Raw genomic sequence first — 18485 nt, forward strand, 5'->3', positions numbered from 1 at the left:
AATTACCACAAAGTTAGCAGCTTAAAACAGCACACATTTATTATCTCACAGTTTTTGTAGGTCAGAAATCCAACACAGCATGGCTAGATTCTCAGCTCAGCATTACAATGGACTGAAATCAAAGTGCTAGTTGGGTCTGTGGTTTTCATCCAGGGCTCTGGGTCCTCTTCCAAATGCCCTTATTATTGAAAGAATTCATCCTCTTGTGGTTGTAGGTTTGAGGCTCCTGTTTTCTTGCGGGCTGGCAGCTGGAGACGACTTTCAGTTCCTACTGCCGCCTTTATTCCTTGCCACAGCCTCTGTAGGCTGTTCAGAGCATAGATGTTTGCTGCTTCTTCAGCCCAACTACAGTGTGTCTCTCTCACTTTCCCTTCTGTGACCAGCTGGAGGAAAATCTTTGCTTGTAAGGAACTCATATGTTTATACTAGGCCCATACAGATGATCACTGTATTTTAAGGTCAACTAATTTGAGATCCTAATTTCATATGCAGAATCCTTCACAGCAGTAGCTGGTTCATGTTTGAATAACTGAGAGGAAGTATTTGACACCATGGACCAGGACTCGGCACCGGGTTAGAGGGGACTTAGGTTTCTGCCTTCCACACTACACAAGAACACAGATTTTTCTATTTCTCAGATAATGATGTAAAAATCTTGCATGTAAAAATACAACTTGAAGTAAAAAACTCAAGCAAGAGAAATAGAACCAAAAAAAAAAGAAAGAAATATGTTTAAAAGGGAAAGATTAAAGAACTGTCCCTAGTCAAGGAGTCAGAAGGAAGAGCAGGAACATTCGCAGGGAATTAAGTGGCAGATGACTAACCCTTGGAGCACAATTATCTTTGTTTGTAATGTTGCAAATGTTTTTGATACATACTTTCATTCCTGATGTTGAATCATTCTAGACACTTGTTCAGAATAAAGAAAAGTGCATTGTGCTAGAATACAATGTTCCCAAAAATTCCCTGTGGGAGAGTTGGTGATGGCAGCAGAACATAAACAAACCTATTAAAGATGCCTGTGTAAGATGACAATGGAAAAGCTGCTCCTTTCTGGGCACCCTGGACCTAGTGCAAAATTGTCTCCCGTTGATCAGAGCAAACCTCTGACAAAGAAAAGCCATGATTTTAAAGTCCTGATGATTATGATATGGGTTCAATTAAAGGTGCTTCTTCCCTTTAATTGTTTTTATTTTTAAGATCTTAAAGACAAAGAGTTTTGTTTTGTTGTTAGTATTTTTTTGTTTTAGAGAACCCTGGAAGCTTTCTCTGCTCAAGCTGCTACTACACAACCTGTGAACTAAGTCAACACCTACAGTCTTGTTTCTGGGACTTGTTTCTAGACATAACATACGATTTCCTTCCCTTTCTTCTGCTTCTGCATTATATCTGGAAGCTGTGCCAACTAAGTGCTTTTGCTTTCATAGTTTGGGGAAAAAATATCATCTTTAGATGCCCCTGTCATTTGGGAAAGAGTGATGCATACTGAAGAATGCCTTGCAAGCCTCCCTAACCCTATGTAACAGGTGCCAATGCAAGATTCAGTGACCTTCCCCTAGTGGCCTGCCAAGCACTCTTCCTGGGAGACTGCCTGACTGGCTCTGAGCCAGTTGGCAGAATGATGAAGGGATACCCAGAAAGTATTATCCCACAGCCTGGCTCCCGGTGTCTCAGGGCTCCAGCACACATTGAGAGAAAACAAAGAACATTTAGGAAGACAGGGATAGGAGAAGAGCCTCTCCCACACAACCACACCTGTGTTTCCACAGGAGCGTCATTCCTGATCTCCCCCTGGTTCACTCTTCATGGAGGCTTTGTTAACATTTGTTGTTATTAGCAATCACTCATTTATTCATGTCTATTCATTCCACAAATAGGAACTGAGCATTTACTGCATGCCAAGCATTATTATTCTAGACCATAGAATAACAAATCCTATTTCTCCATGACTGTTGTTATAAAATAAAAGCTATATTCTAATGGGAAAATATTTTAAAAGAATAATTCAGCAAATATTTATGGAGCACCTCCATGTGCCAGGGGCTCGATAGAGCAGTGAACAAAACAGAAAAAAATACCTGCCCTCCTGGAGTTTGCGTTCTAGCAAATAACCCAAGAACTTCAGATAGAAGCAAATGCTCTGAGGAAAACAAGTCAGGACACTCAGACTTGTGTTTTATCTCTATTTACATCCTCAGCAGTGTCTATCACACAGCACACATTCAATCGATATTCATGTGCAGATGGGTTCCTAAGGTGTCTATTGAGTAATGACTCTATGCAAGACATCTTACTGAGCACGTTGAGGGACATGGAGGTGAGTAAGACTTGGAGCTTCACCTCAAGGAGCTTGTAGATGATCATGAGAAACCTGATATGCACATAGTATATTGTTTCCATTCTAGAGGTAGCTATTTGATAATTTATCAAGTTTTTTCTTTGGCCTAAACCCACTTTTTACTTAATTTTTTTTCTCTCACTCTGATTTCCCAGCCCCTTTCCAAATTCTTTCCTTGGCATGGTCTGTGGAATTTACTTGTGCAACTCCAAAATCTTCAGCAGTAGCAAAAAAGCAAAAATCTTGGAATGTCCACTAAAGCTTTCTTCCATTCTTCCCTTTTTAAAGTCTCCTCCCCAAAAAATAACAACAGTGCATCTGCAGGAAAGTTAGATGTCTGTCGATCAGATAATGTCAGTTCTTAGCATTATCATTTGCATTTAAAAGAGAAATGAAAATTTAACTGAGCAGCATAAAAAGAAAAATGCAGTATGAGGTCTTCCCATTAATATAGCTTACACTAGATAGTAATATTCCTTAGTATGCAAATTTAGTAATAGCATAACCTCAAGTTTAGAAACTAATGAATGTATTCTATTTATTATAATGCTTCTGATTTTGTGACTATCAAATAGTAGATATACTCTAAAACTTTGCTGTATAAATTGATATCTAGCCCGTCAGTTTCCTAAGCCAACTGTTATTTTCTGAAGGAAAAAATAAAGTTACTTGTAATTATGATGGCTAAAAAAAAATCATGTATGTCTATAGCATATTGAAATAAATTTTCCGTAGCTATTTTTATCCATTGATGGTGCTGGGCTAGAGCTTCTGCTTTGTCTCCTTGTCTATCAGAAATTATAAAGTTCTGTTTGTTCCAGTGAGAAGAGCATAGCACAAGAGATATTAAGTGGCTTCCCTTGAATAAACACCAGATAAAATCATATAATTAAAGAGCCCAACTTCTAACTTGCCAATATTAGCCAAGTGTCATGCTAAACAAAGTCGCTGTTTACAATGTCTGTCAAGCCTTGTCACCAAAAAACACTAGAATACTGAGACAAGCTATGGACCAGTAAGCCTGCTGCAAAACTGATAATAATGACAAAAGTGCTACAGCTTTCCTTCTGAGAAAAATAATGAACTTTTTTCAATGTAATCAAGTGTGATGCATTTTATTTCTCAATTTAAAAAATGTTAAATGAGACAATTCTCTGTATTATATTGCAGAGAAGGATAAGGGTTGAGGAAAATTTATATAACTAAACAGAATTAGAATCTGCTTCAAACATGATCATAATCATCATGTTCTTCTCATTTTTTTGTCCTGGGAGGCTTCAACCAGGAATAGACAGGGATGTGATTAGGATCAGTGCTTCGTCTGTGTATCCCCAGAAAGGAGACCCCTGGACAAGGCTTGCGTGGAAATAGCTCTGTGGGATAGCGAACCCAAGAACTGGCACCAGGAAGGAAGGACAGCTGATAGTGCAGGAACTTCTAAGCAACTTTGTAAAGTGCACCCCAGGAATGTCCACTCAGGGGATGAAAGGAGGAGGTTCTGATGCAGCTGCTTTGTCGTGCATTAGTCAAGTGTGGTCTACAGGAGTTGCCCCTGTGCTTCTGGGTTGCACATGTGTGAGTGCTAGGTAGGTTCCAGGTGTTCACGATGAGATATCAGAGTATGCAGCAACAGCTCAAGGCCATCCACTGTCTGGTTGCAGCTGCATCAACCTGGTTAAAGTCTGTGTGATACCGTCACTAGTGCAGGGGCTGGAAAAAGAGGTATGTCCAAGAAGACTTGGCAAGGGACACAGATGGGTCTGAAATATCACCCACTGCATACTTTCACTTTCAATATTCAAAGTTCCTCATCACTATTTTCTATTGACTTTTTAAAATTTTATTTTTAATTGACAAATAATAGTAGTATATATTTATTAGGTACAATGTGATGTGATATAGGCATACATAGTGGAATTATTAAAACAAGGTAATTAACATATACATCACCTCACATACTTATCATTTCTTTGGGCAGAAACCTTTGAAATCTAGTCTTTTAACAATTTAGAAATGTGTAATACATTAACTATAGTAACCGTGACATTTTTAACAGAAGATACATTCCTTATATTCTTTATTCTATGTTGATTTATGGGTGACCTCACTCAAGATACCTGTAAATAACATGCACTGCTAATTAACCACCTAGAGATCTCTTCATCCCAAATGCTAGCGAGCCCCATTGCACAAGCAATTTTCTATGCACTACAGGACGAGTGCAGAAAAAGTAACACTTCACAGCCAGTTGCTGCTTACTCACTCTTTTCAATGCCCAGGTGTACTTTGTCTTTTTGTGTTTATGTTGGCCAGATGGGCACATGATGCAGGGTCAGTGAGATCAAAAGCTATAAAGGAAAAGCGGAAGACATTTCCTCACGGCTGCCAGCCCTGCAGATGCTCTTGCTCTAGGAATGTCTCTGGCATCTAGGATTCTGGTCATAGCTCAAGTCACTACATGAGAAATAAGAAAAGTACTGTAGAAAACCAGGCTCAGTAAGCCTCCTGGAGCTTTCTTAGAATACTGAAGTAAAAGCAAAGCTTCTAGGGGTTATGTGTAGTGCCTGACATGCCATAGGTGCTTTACTCTATCCCATTCACCTAGCATTACTGAGCACCCAGTTTGAACAAGGTATTGTGCAAAGAGCTATGAAGAGTATGAAGCTAAACAAGACATAGCCTGTGTCCTCAAGATGCTATCATTTAGTGCTGTGGTTCTTAAACTTACTCCACCTATAGCTTTTAGAGAAAGTGATCAAAGCCATGGACCCTTTCCCCAAAAAACATACATGAACCTAAACAGAAAATTTAGCTCATAATATCAGGGACTCTTTCTTCCCCTAAAGTCCATTTATGGGCTATTCTAAAAAATGCAGGAAGAACTTGTCCATCAATAACTGTGGGAAGTGCAGAGTGTCACAGATGGTCTAATGGAAATGTGAAAGGCTCTGGTAGCAACAAAAGGGGGAGAGTAATCCTAGCTGAGAACATCAGAGTGGGCTTCATAGGGGACATGGCGTGTGTGGTCCACCTTGAGGGGTGGTGATTGTAGGGTACGCCTGATGGAGGGAGCTGCCTGGGTAAAGGCACATAGACGAAGGCCAAGGGCATAGGCTGGAATTGTAAGAAGTCCAGTGTGGCTGGTGTATAGGACTCATAGGAGAAGCTGGAGAACAGTGAGAAACGAGACTACAGATTTGTAGACTGAAGTCCAAATATTGGTTTTCATGCTTAGCATGTTGGGTTTTACTCAATAGGCAGTAGAGAATGGCATGACCAGAGCTGAGCCTTATAATATTTCTTAGGGTAGATAGAAAGGGACAGAAACTGGAAATGAGTAGAAGGCTTGCTTCCAAGTAGAAGGCAGTAAAAACCTAAATTAAGGCACTAGAAGGTAGGGAGTGGTAAGACCACATTAAAGAAATCAATACAAAGTTATCCAGTGAAGTCTAAAAGTCCTATATAAAATGACTACCCACAGGGGATATAAGATATGAGATCCTCTTGCTTCTAAAGTTATTAAATATATTCTGAACAAAGTTAAACACTGACAATAAGAAATTAGTTATCGTTCAGATCTTTCTTTTCATTTACCTTCTCATTATTTTTACAATCTTTGGTGTAATACTTGGAAAATAATAGGCTTAACAAATGATTGTTCAATTGCATTTAGTTAAATTTAATTTACAGTATGACAGCTATTGGGCCAACAATTATTATACCTCATTTTGAATAATGATGCTGGTCTACAAACACAATTTAAAGAACACTGAATACTTTTTCCTAATAGGCAATGGATGTACTGCCAGGGTCTTTGAAGATTGGCATGATAATTCAGTTTGATTTTACACCAAAAATATGTTGTAGAGCTATTCTTGAAGCTTTATTACATATTAACCAGGAAATTAAAATAAAACTAAAATGTTATCTTTGAAAGGTATGATGCTTCTCTCCAAAGATCCTTACCAAAGAGAAATACCTTAGTGATAAAAGCATAGTTTTGGAGCAAGGAAGATATTGAGATTGGAGACTTCAAAAAATTCAGTGAGCTACTCAGGTGTGGTTTGGGTTCACATTTTATAAAGGTGAGCTTATGCTCACTAATGGAAAACTAATCTGAAAATTTTGCTTTTGTTAACATTTTCTTTGTGATTTCAATGTTGGGTTAATATGAGTGATGGCTAATATCTTCAGTATAATCACATCAAAATACATTGTTGACCCTGGCAAAGCATACCATTTAACTGAGTTCTTCCTCTCTAACAGATTTTTAAATGTTATTTTGATGATAAGAGACCTGAATAAGGGCATAGAAATAAATTATTTATTTGAAAAACTCTTAACAACTGGCTAATTGGCACCTTGCTTTCTTTAATACAATATTCTCAGGATTCTTGTGATATCTTAAATAAATTCCTCTGAATCAAATGAGCATTGATTTCCTGTTCTTCTTGTCTCTTATCAAGAAGAACATCCTTTAAGTCATGCCCCATAGCAGTGGTTCTCAAACTTTGTTGTCTATCAAAATCACCGAAGGAGCTGCTTATACCTAGGGATGCCCTGGCCACACCCAAGGCCTATGGAATCAGACACCATAGTTTGAGACCCACTCATGACTCTAAAGAACAGCCCGGTTTTTTCACCACCTCACTTGTTGGTTCTAGATGGAGATCTGAATTAGCTCACATAGCAGTCTGAAAATGAAACCAAGCCGTAAACTTTATAAGATGCAAATTCTTAATAAAATTTAAACATTTAAAAAATAAAAATAGAGAGTTTGCTCACTGGAAAATTAGAACAGTGTTATATAATGGACAATAGACAAGATTACTTTGTTGTGGACCCTGCTTTTTCTATCAGGTCAGTACAAAATCTGAACACACATCTTCATTCGCTGCTCTGTGCTATTGGTCTCTGGATCCACCTCTTCCCGGAGTACCTTCCCTCCTCATCTCCATCTGTGCACTTCCTGCTGGGTTTTAGGAATCAACTTGAGCCTTACCCCCTCCTCCAAACCTTTCCTAAGTCACCAGCCTATAATAGCATCCCTGCATTTTGAGCTACTGTAGCACTGTTTTAAAAAATCTGTGCCATGGATGTGAACTTGTGATGACATAGTATCTTGTGCTGATCTTCAGTTAGGTCATCTGAGTGTGTCTCTCCCCAAGGGAATTACAATCTCTTTTATGGTCAAGTGCTCATAGTTCATGAAATCACCACTAACATCAACCATAATGCATTCTAGATCCTTAAACATTACTAGTTGGCTTTAATTTCCTTTGAAACTATTATGGGATCTAGCTTCTTGCGACGTTTCTCTGCTCTGTATGTACAAGCATATGGCAGTCTTTCTCCATATGGTATAGCCTGTGTGTGCGATAGTATGGTAAGTAGTAATACGCTGAAGTATTCATTTTTTTTTCATAATGAGCTAAGGCTTTCTGAATCTCGGGATAGGTATTTGACCTGAAATTGGACTAAACTAGTAATCACTTTGATACAAACTCTCATGGATTTATAACATCATTTCACCCATTAAGAGGAAAACAAACCTGAATTATAGAAGAAAGCTTGTATGAAGGGACAATATCTTATAACTGACAGAGGGTAGAGCAAAGAATTAAAATAATTTTTTGTGGGGAAAAAATTTTTATATTCTACCTGAATATGACAGTAAATTTTAATGCCTTTCCTATTCTCAAAAATAAGAATGATGCCTAAAATTTATGTAGTGCTTTACATCTTACTATTTGCCCATGTAAATCTTCATTGTCCTCAGAACACCTGTAAGATAAGAAAGGTGGATATTATTATTCATATTGTACAAACAAACATCTGAATCCAAGGCTTAGTCCATTTTTTCTCTATAAGAGAAAATAGATACATTTATCCACAAATATCAAATCGTTACACTGTGTACCTTGAATATATAATCTTTATCTGTCAATTAAATATTTTAAAATGCAGAAGAGGGAAATAGATTATTGTTGCATGCTCAATGCACTTCTTTGCTTAATATCTCTATCCCCACCATATATAAGTTCTGCTTGGTCAGGGACATGCCTGTCTTGTACACTCTAATTCTAGGACCCAGGACAGTGCTGCCACACAGTAAGGGCTGAATGAATACTTATTGTATGAAAGAAGTTACAAGAGTCTGAGATGGAAGGCAAAGAAAGAAGGCCAGCAAGCAGCTTAGGGTAATAAGTCTGATAAGGAACTTGGAGTCATTCCTAACACCCACATGGGGCTGCATTCCCCTCCCCACCTCCTCACATTTCCCCCCTGTGATACCTGACCTACATATGAAATTCCTTAAAAGCATTATTGCTTAAAGTCTACTTGGCATTTAAAATGCTGAATGAAATTTCCATTTGAGAGTTGTCTCAGGAAAAAGACAATGCTTCTATGGGAGTTCATCTTTTAGTTCTCAGGACATGAGAACTTCATTGGATAACTAAAAGAATGAATCTCCATAATTAACTTTTCTGCAAGCCAACAAACATATTTTAAGAATCTGCTATGTGAAGGACAACGATTTGGCACTTCAAACCCAGCATGTCAACCAATCAGAAATATTCCCTGAACTTGGATGTCATACTCTGAAGAGTGTGGTTACAATAGAAAATTTATGCTGCGATTATTGCACTAAAGGTCAGGAAATTTACATCAAGGGAGGTGAGAACCAGATGAATTTTCAGGAGAAACAACCTATCTTCGTTGCTATGGAGATTTGATGGGTAAGTTAACTACAGAACTCTCCCTGCATTTACCTGCTTGTTTCAGGGAGGGGAAAACAAGTCATAACAAAACCTCAAACACCAGTCACTTTAAGCATGGGAGGCAAGGTGGGGGTTGAGAGGGCATGTGCATGGGTCCACACATAAACACACACACACTGTCCACATGCAAGAGGATATATATATTCCCAATGGCATATCAACAGATTATATTCAATTCCCAGCCTAACTGCAATTCCCTTTTCTCCTAATTAGGAAAGCACATCATAATGCAATCAGTGACCTTCTTGTAGATGTACACCTCACTCCTGTCTAAAATCATGTGTATTACATAATTATATAAATCATTCTTAAACTGCATAAATTAATTGGTAGTAATCAGCTTCTTGCCACACACCTCACAACCTATTAGGACATACCAAGCTCAGTTTGTCTTAAACCAAAGGACTGCAAACTGCTGACTTCAAGCAGTGCTTCTTGTGTTAGTACTTTCATGTGAATAAAAACTGCCTGGAGATGCTAACGTGCAGATTCTGATTCTCTGGATCTGGGGTGGGGACTGAGATACGGTGTTTCTAAAAAGCCTGTGCTTTGCTTCTCCAAGTGGGATGCTGGACCAGCAGTAGCAGGGTCACCAGGAGCCATTTTACAACCTTGAATGTGTTTCCAGTGTGCAGCCAAAGTTGAGAATCACTAGTCCAAAATGACTTAAAGGGAAGTCACTGTGATTGTCTACTGACCTTGTGCAGCCGCTAGCCCTTTGAGAACCTTCTGAAAGCTTATAGATCAGTGGCTGTCAGAATCACCTGGAGAGTTTTGTCAAAACCCTTTTTCACTCTCTTAAATTTTGGGATCTTCCTGCCTCAGCCTTCTGAGTAGCTAGGACTACATACAAGTATACACCACAACACCCAACTAAATTTTTTTTTAATTTTATCGTAGAGACAGGTGTCCTACCATATTGCCCAGGTTGGTCTCAAACTACTGGCCTCAAGCAATCCTCCCAGCTCTGCCTCCCAAAGTGCTGGGATTGTAGGCCTGAATCACTGTGCCTGGCTGTGTTTGAGGATTTTGAGATCTCCAAGCACTTTAGGAAAAGAACATCATGCTTAGATTCAGTGACCCGGACCTTGTCTGTGGGGTCCAGGAAAGGCTGGCCCTGGGCTAAATCACGAAATAGATTAAATCCTGAAGTTGTCTTTTGATATTCCTATCCTTTCTGTACCCTCTCCCCCATATTTTACCCTACTTATATGATTCTACTATTTCTAATAAAGTTTATGACATCAGTAATTTCTATCTAGGTATAACTGAGTTTGTCATTTTATCACTTTCCTCAGGGATACTTGGATTTAAGTCATATCTAATTATGAACTAAGGACTCCCATCTCCTATTAAAATAGTGTAAGCATCAGCAAATAGATAAGAAACATCTCTTGAGATCAACAAACTCTTCTCTATCCACCTGCAACTCTTCCCCACACCACACTGACTTAGCCCTTTTCTACCTGAGATTGCCTGGATTTATGGAAAACTATTGAAGATTCAACTATTTCCATTTATTGATTAAAAAACAATCTCTTAGGTATTAATAATTAACACCTGAAGTTGACACCAGTATCATTATTTTTAAAATTCTATGAAATACTAAGTATTGCTTCAAGAATACATTTTGTTCATTCTTGATATGGTTAAACTAAGTAATTTCAATACATAAACTATCATCTTGCCTAGTATATTATTAATAATATAAAATGTATGCAGTTGTATAGATGAGGGAACCTCACTTCCTATCTTCTGTGCCTAGTAGCAGGTTCCGCACAGTTGAAGCTTGATAGCTATTTAGTAAAATATGCACAGTGCCATCTAGTGATTCTTAATCATTATTGCACAACCTAAATGTCTTCATTTTTTAAAATGACTTACTAGCATAACAGTAAGCAATGTGTTTATACAACTGTTAGACTTTTAAAACTGACTTCTTAATAACTTCCTTCCTGAATCTCAACTTAGCATATCTCAGTGTTTCTATTTAAATAAACAAAAAGCTTATGATACTTGTTTCTCAATAATAATAATTAATATATATTGAATGCTTATTATGCACTAGGCACTAAGTGAAGTGCTTTATGTGGGTTATCTCATTTGACCCCTAAAATAACCTCATAATGGAGGAATTATTATTGTCCTCATTTTACAGATGAGGAAACTGAAACTTAAGGAAGTGAAGTGACTTGCCCACAATCCTGGGGGTAGCCAGTAGCAGAACCCAGCCACTGCCCAAGATCCTGCACCCTTCTGCCCTGAGATTACACCTCCCAAAGCAGTTACCAATGAAATTAAGTTTCCAAGGAACCTTCATGAAAAAGAGCCTTCCTCACAAGATTTCTAATTATTCAATATAGTAAAATCAATTTAAACTCCACTAACTCAGAATTTATGACAACTAAACTGATTAACTGTCTGCTTTTGTGGCTAGAATATGGTCTGTACTTCTTTTATATCACACACATATTAATATGATCAAAATTATGGGTTGATTAATTTATAGAATTTGGGAGACTCAGCTAAACGTTAGTTTTAGACTCATAGATCTTATAAATTAATAATAAATAGCATAGCATGGCTTTAGATCAGAGGGTGTTTAATTATTTTAACACAAATAGCCATCATTTGTTGAGCACCTATTATGTGCCAGGCCTCGCAGTCACCACTTGTAAATATCTTTTCTCTTTTAACCTCACTACAATTCTTCTCTGGATGGCATTACTTTCCTCATTTATTTAAAAAAAAAAGGAGTAATAAAATTTATAGAAGTGAAATAACTTGCTCAGTTTTCCAGTAATTAGTGGAGCCAGGAATGAAACCTCGGTTTTTATACTGCAAAATCTGAATCCTTTCCACTGTGCCACCCCTGGAAAATAAATGTACAATATGCATGATTACAGTTTTTTCTGCAGAATTCCACCCCCCCGTGCAAAAATACTGCTGTCTCTTACTTGCACTAAAACAATAGGCTCCAGCTACTTCCCACTGCATATCTGTGCATCTTCATTTCTTTCTTCCCTTGAAGTCCAAAATGATATTTTTAAGCTGCATTTCTGATCTTGTCACTCTCCCACCTAAAACCCATGTCTTCATATTCAGCATAAAGAGCAAAATCCTTATCGTGGCTACATTGCTCCTCCAGCCCTATCGTGACCACATCATAATCCCATTTTGCACCCAGCTCCCTGTGTGTCACCATATGTCATCACTTCTGATTACCTGTTTTTGTGTAATTATATGGTTCACATCTGTGTCCCCACCAGACTGTTAGCTCCCCAAGGCAGGAACCACGTCTGCTTTCTTTGCCATTGAGTCCCCTGGCCCTACCACAGTATCTTGCAAGTAATTATGAAAACTAGCTTTCTTTAAATAATGGACATGGTGAGCACTGTAGAGGGGAAGGGCTTGGGAGAGGCAAAGACATAAAATGTAACCAAAATGTTTGTACTCCATAATATCTTGAAATAAAAAGAAAAAAAATTATTTATAATTACCTATTCTCACAGTTAACCAGAATTAGTATTTTCATTTTCCTTATACTGAGACTTTGAATGTGTGGACACACAAATATGGGCATATTTATTTTTAATAACTTCCATATGATTTCTAGATATTTTATTTGCCCATGATAATAAACAACTATTTTTCCCACATGACATGCCCTATTCCAGGTGTTTTCCAGGCATTATCTCATTTAATCCTCACAGTAACCATCTGAGGGTAGATGCTTTCTTTAGTCCCATTTTTCTAAGATGAAGACTCAGAAGTTAAGTACCAAGACTGACATTATACCTAGGATTCAAACCAATATTTGTATGGTTCTTCATAGCTATGCCCTATTGCTTCTTTAGAAATCAAATGCATCCTTAGAAAACCCTGTTTCACTGTTTTGTCATTTCTTTGTCATTCGCTCATTTAGTCAAAAGACATTTATTAAGTTCCTGTGATGTGTAAGTTCCTGTGATGGGTGCTAGGGGTGTGAACAGTTATCCCGACAGACATAGTCTCTTCCTGTGACACGTACAATACAGAGTGGGAAGCGGGAAACAGACAAGCAGCTGGTCCACACAAGAGCACCCACGACATGCTGCGATAGGGAAGAACAACATTCTAAGGTGGCACATAGGAGGGGTACAAAGCTTGGAGATGGGGGATCCACAAAGACATCCTGGAGGAAGTACAGTTGACGGTAAGTTGTGGTGGATGAGATGTAGATGAAAAGTAAGCAGGGGCCAGATCGAAAAAAGAGAGAAAGAAACTTTGCAAGCCATGTTTGGATTTCAAATGAATGGGAAGTTATTAAAGGATTTTAAACAGCATGCAAGTGACTTGTCAAATTTACAGTTCAGAAAGAATTGGACTGGGGAAAGAATGAAGCAGTCAACCAGTGAGAGACAATGGTGATAGCACTGGATGATGGAATTTGGTGCTGGCAATAAGTGTCCATGAAAATGGCAGGATTAAGGTGATATTTAGAAGGTATAGAGTCCATAGGACTTGGTCATTGATAACACCTGGGAATGAAATCCAGATTCCAGCTGGAATAGGGGACAGGAGAGGTGGTGCCATTCAGCGGGGGAGAGAACCCCAGAGCAGGCACGTTTGGAGGGGAGAGATGAGTGTAGGCTGTGCACACTGAGGCCCAAGTGCCTGACGGACGTTTACATGGGCATGCTGGCCACTCCCGTGGTCACTCCCACTGGCCTGTGTGAGCCCACCCCTGGGAATTCTGAGAGGAGCCCCATGTTCTACAAAGGCTCACCAGGAGAGACCTAAGCACCCAGATTTCTCTCCCTCTGCCAGTAGCTATTTCTCTTGGCTTGTAGCCATCACCCTCCTAAGTTCAAGTTCACAGTCCATGCTCCTCTCCCCAGATGCCTATTTCACATGACCCATAGCCAGGAACCAGGTGAGAATAGTCACAGAGACCAGGCAGGACGATAGGTCTGATGTCATCATCACTGCTCTCTTTGCATCTTGCACCCAGACGGATCCCAAGAACTAGATCCAGAAGATTAGCAGATCAAATCTATAAGAATAATTAGAGGAATCCCAGTTCTCCCCCTCAATAATTTCAATAAATACATAAATTTTTCTCATCCATGCCATTTCCCTGGGAGTGCCTTCTTTGCTAAATTGAAAAATTGAATAAATAATGCTAAGAAATACAAATAACTTCCTTGTGGATTAATACTTTTGATACACAGAGAAGTTTGCAAATTTGAAATCACTTAAATCTGAATTTTTCAAAATCTAATACATATTTAATTATTTTAGTTGGTAAGTGATTTGTATTCATCTGCCCCAAATAAGAGATATACTGATATATTTTTTGACATGACTCACATTATTCATTTGTTCTATATAATGCATTGTCTACTGTGTGCCAGGCACCACCAGTCTTTAAGCTTTTGATACATGCAGCAACATAGATGAACCTCAAAATAGTTACACAAAGTAAAAGAATCCAAATTTTTTTAAAAAAGAGTGCATACTAGACAATTCCAGTTATTCAGAATTCTAGAAAATTGTGACAGAAAGCAGGTTATTGATTGCTTGGGATGGGGAGGAGCACAAGGAAATTTTGAGGGTGATGGATATGGTCATTTGTGTTGGTCGTGTTAATGGTTTCTGTGTTGTCATTATAAGACCTCAGGGAAAACAAGAGAGTAAGTAGAAACAGATTTCTTGACTATCCTAGTGAAAGTAACCATGATTTAAATCAGCTAGTCACTAATGTAATCAGCAAACTGCTTGTTCTTGACCAGATTAGTTAAGTCATCTGTGACTTAGTTCTGCTGCTGTGTTGTATAAATAACTTTTCCTATTTCCCTGGTCTTCCTGGATACCTTAACTTTCCTTTTTTTCTTATTGTAAATTGCATACTACTTAAAAACATAGAAATAAATGAAAACATTTTAAATACTCAAATGCAATTTTGATATCCTTTCAAACACCAGAATTTAAGTGTCTTCTCTTCTTTTTGAGGGGGCAGCATGTACAGTGGGGAAATGCTTTTAAACCAAGTAGACTTGGATTTGAATGCCAGTTTTGCCATTTGCTGGCCTTGAACCTTTACATTTGTCAGTTAACTTCCCTGATCCTCAGTTTTTTTTTACATGTAACATGGTGATAACAGCCATATTTCAAGGGTCATTGTGAAGATTAGAAACAATCTATAGTGGATAATCTATCTATGGTGGTGTTGAGGAAGTCATTTGCTTGCTATTATATATTGCACACCATGTCTATGTTGCACGGTCTATATATTGCACAATCTGTATATTGCATAGTTTATGTTTATTTATTTATGTCAACCCCTATGACAGCTGACAGCAGGTGAGAAGCCCAGAAAAATCAGGGCGGATGGACAGGTAAAGTGATGTATTTGCCTTCCATACATTTGGGGCTGATGTGTTCACTCTGATTTAATTGTAGTGCACCTGGTGGACATTTGGAATGTCATAGAAGCATTGCGGGAGAATGCCCTGAACAATCTGGACCCAAACATAGAACTCAACGTGGCCCGTTTGGAGGCTGTGCTCTCCACCATTTTTTACCAGCTCAACAAACGGATGCCAACCACTCACCAAATCCACGTGGAGCAGTCCATCAGCCTCCTCCTGAACTTCCTACTTGCAGCCTTCGATCCGTAAGCACTCTCTGAATGTCTGTTCCCCTCTACATGTTTGCTTTCCATTTCCTCTCCTACTTCTTGGTCTTTTTCCCAAGTAATTTTCTAGAATAACTCTCTTTTTTCTTCCTCAGATGCTCATGGCAATAAAGTCTCCATGTGTTTAATTATAAATTTTAACTCCTGTGGAAAAGACTAGGGAGTAAAATGGTGCCATAGGAATTTGAGGACAATTGTATTTTATGTGTTGACCTTTATTTAACTCATCTCATGCTTCCTAGAAGCTATGGATGCTTGAGTGTGTTGCCTGTGGAGCAATTTAATGAAGTGTGAAGTGAGAGGATTTTTTTAACTAGCTTCTCTGCAAATTATTTAAGACAGTGTTTTTGAGATGCCCTAACAAGGCCCTCGAGCAAACAGGGAAGAAATTGGAAAGGGTTTCTTGACCAGCCTAATCAAAGTAACCATGACTCACGTTGAACGGACTGGTCAGTGATGTACCACCATAAAACAATGGGATCCCGTCCACAGCCCCAGCTGCAACTCAGCCTCCTCATTGCATAATTTCCCCTCATAGAATCAGAGAATTTCAGAGCTGGCTGAGATCTTAACGACTGTTCATCCTAATCTCTCATTTTACAGATGAAGGAACTGAAGCACAAAGAGATTGTCGTTTGTCCGCGGTCTCTCAGCATGTTAGTGGCAGAGTGGGGAATTAGGTGTTCAACTAAGGTTTCTTTTCCAAGGCATATGTGGCAGCCTCGTGAAATGTAAAACCTCCCCCAAATTACATTAGCAGCCTAAAATTTCAAAAGGGCTTTTGGCAATAGCCTCTAGTCTGGACATAGAATCACCCCCTCCACATTCACCACTCGTTTTGAATATTAAAAAGGAAAGTTGCTAACCCGACCTTTTGGCAATCACATTTTGAGATGCTCGGAAGATTTTGCTTAGTCTCATTGTCTGGGCAATGCCTGGGAGTATTTACCCCAGCAGTGGAGATGTTCCACTCAGGCTAATGGTATTAATTGCATGCAACTCACAAAAGTCACCAGCTGTCGCTTTGCAGCCTAGAGTGTTAACAGAACTGTTCCTGCTCAGTTTTACCAGTGTACATTATTGTCTCCAATGTTTATATCTTGAGAAATTCTCAAGTTGAAATAAATAATTTTCAAACGAACAGTCAAGGTTGGTAGACTCCTTGCTCCGACTGTGCAGACTTTACAACTAGACATACCACTCTGGCCTAATTGCTATGGCAACCAGGTGGTGGGGCAGGTAAGGAAGACTGTGTTTCCACAGCACAAGCAGCAGAATGGAACCAGGCCATGGAGTTCCTTTAACAGCATTTCCATCCTGGCCCCTTAACAAGCTTTCAGACTTGCCACTCAAGACTTCAGGGGACTTATTTGTTAGAAGTGTTTTAATGGGAAATGTAAAAAGAAAAATATAATTTCCCACTAAATCCTGGAATATTGCCAGAGGATTCATAAGGAATCAAAGCTAAAGAATAATTCACACCCATTCCATAAATACAGAAACAGGACCAGATTAATAATAATGAAAGGGGTGTTTTCTGAAATACATGGGACTCACACTAACAGGCTTAGATTTTTCACTTTTGTTTAGAAATATTAGTTAGATCATTTCTAAGTATAGAGCTATAAATGTTCTCTAAGTAGCTACTGAAAACAAAGCTAAATCATTTCAAGACTGATGAATGCTAAGTTTAAGGACCATCCCCAGGTAAGGAGACATTCACACAAATGTTCAGAAGAAATGTTTATTTGGTCCCTATTCTTCTTGCAGATAGGAAGTCCCCTGATGTATGCTTTCAATAATCTCATTGTAGTAGATTTATAAACATATCCACATAGAGATCCCAGTCTGCAGCTACTTATGCTTTCTGCATAGCAATGAGTATAGGCAGTCCTAATGGCACTCAGATTTTTCATCTGATGGCATGGAATTTGGGGTGTGAAATGTAAGCAATCAGAAAATACAACTAACTGGAAATGTAACTTAAAAGTGAATGTAAGTAGAGGAACGTACAAATAAAATGAATCTTCAACTCTGTTTCTTATAATAGTAAACTCCTACTTATCCAAATGAGATCCAGTATGGAAATCTGATGTCACTTCCTACCACCTGTCCCACGATAGAGCCCAAATCTTTAAGAGTAGCTTCTGTATTTTGGCAGACATGAATGAATCTGATACTGGTAAAATAAAGATGTGCTGTTGCTGCTATAGAATCACTGAATCATTTAGGGGATTTTCTCCCATTGCTGTATTTTAAATGGACATATTTAAAAAAGAAAAAAATCCAAAATAAAAATTAGAGATGTCACAAGAATTTAGACACTAAAGGCGTGATATTGAAAAAAAGAAAAGGTACTCAAAAATCTTAAGGTGTTGAAAAAGAAGACAGTACAGCAATTTAAACTCACAAAGAATGAGAAATTGCATTCAAAGGAACTTGGTCATTTTTTGGTTGGTGTCTTAAAATTCACCAGACCCAGCCAGTTGGACTCTGCCAAGAAAATGGTAACCTGAAATGAAGATTAAAGCCCAGTTTACTTGGATGTATCCCTGGGAACCAGACTCATCTTCCCACAACAATGGTTCCCCCAAAATAGCACTCCCTTCTATCCAAAACTAATATATATCTGGGTCTCAATTTCGTGGTTACAAGGTTTCTGTGTTGTTTGGCCAAGTCAGCCTCT

General features: G+C 38.5%; 1 protein-coding gene across 28 annotated transcripts in view; it reads left to right on the forward strand.

The window, feature by feature from the left end:
- Positions 1-18485, forward strand: part of DTNA (dystrobrevin alpha) — a 339927-nt gene that overhangs the window by 232720 nt on the left and 88722 nt on the right. For all 28 annotated transcript variants that reach the window (XR_006729289.1, XM_045527842.1, XM_045527844.1 and 25 more), the window contains one exon: positions 15565-15778. Coding sequence is in view for 27 of the 28 variants with exons in the window: in XM_045527842.1 (XP_045383798.1) it covers positions 15565-15778 (214 nt within the window). In the remaining variant the exon portion in view is untranslated. The remainder of the gene's footprint in view (positions 1-15564; positions 15779-18485) is intronic.

The sequence above is a fragment of the Lemur catta genome, chromosome 16 (assembly GCF_020740605.2).
Source record: "Lemur catta isolate mLemCat1 chromosome 16, mLemCat1.pri, whole genome shotgun sequence".
NCBI classification, from domain to species: Eukaryota; Metazoa; Chordata; class Mammalia; order Primates; family Lemuridae; genus Lemur; species Lemur catta.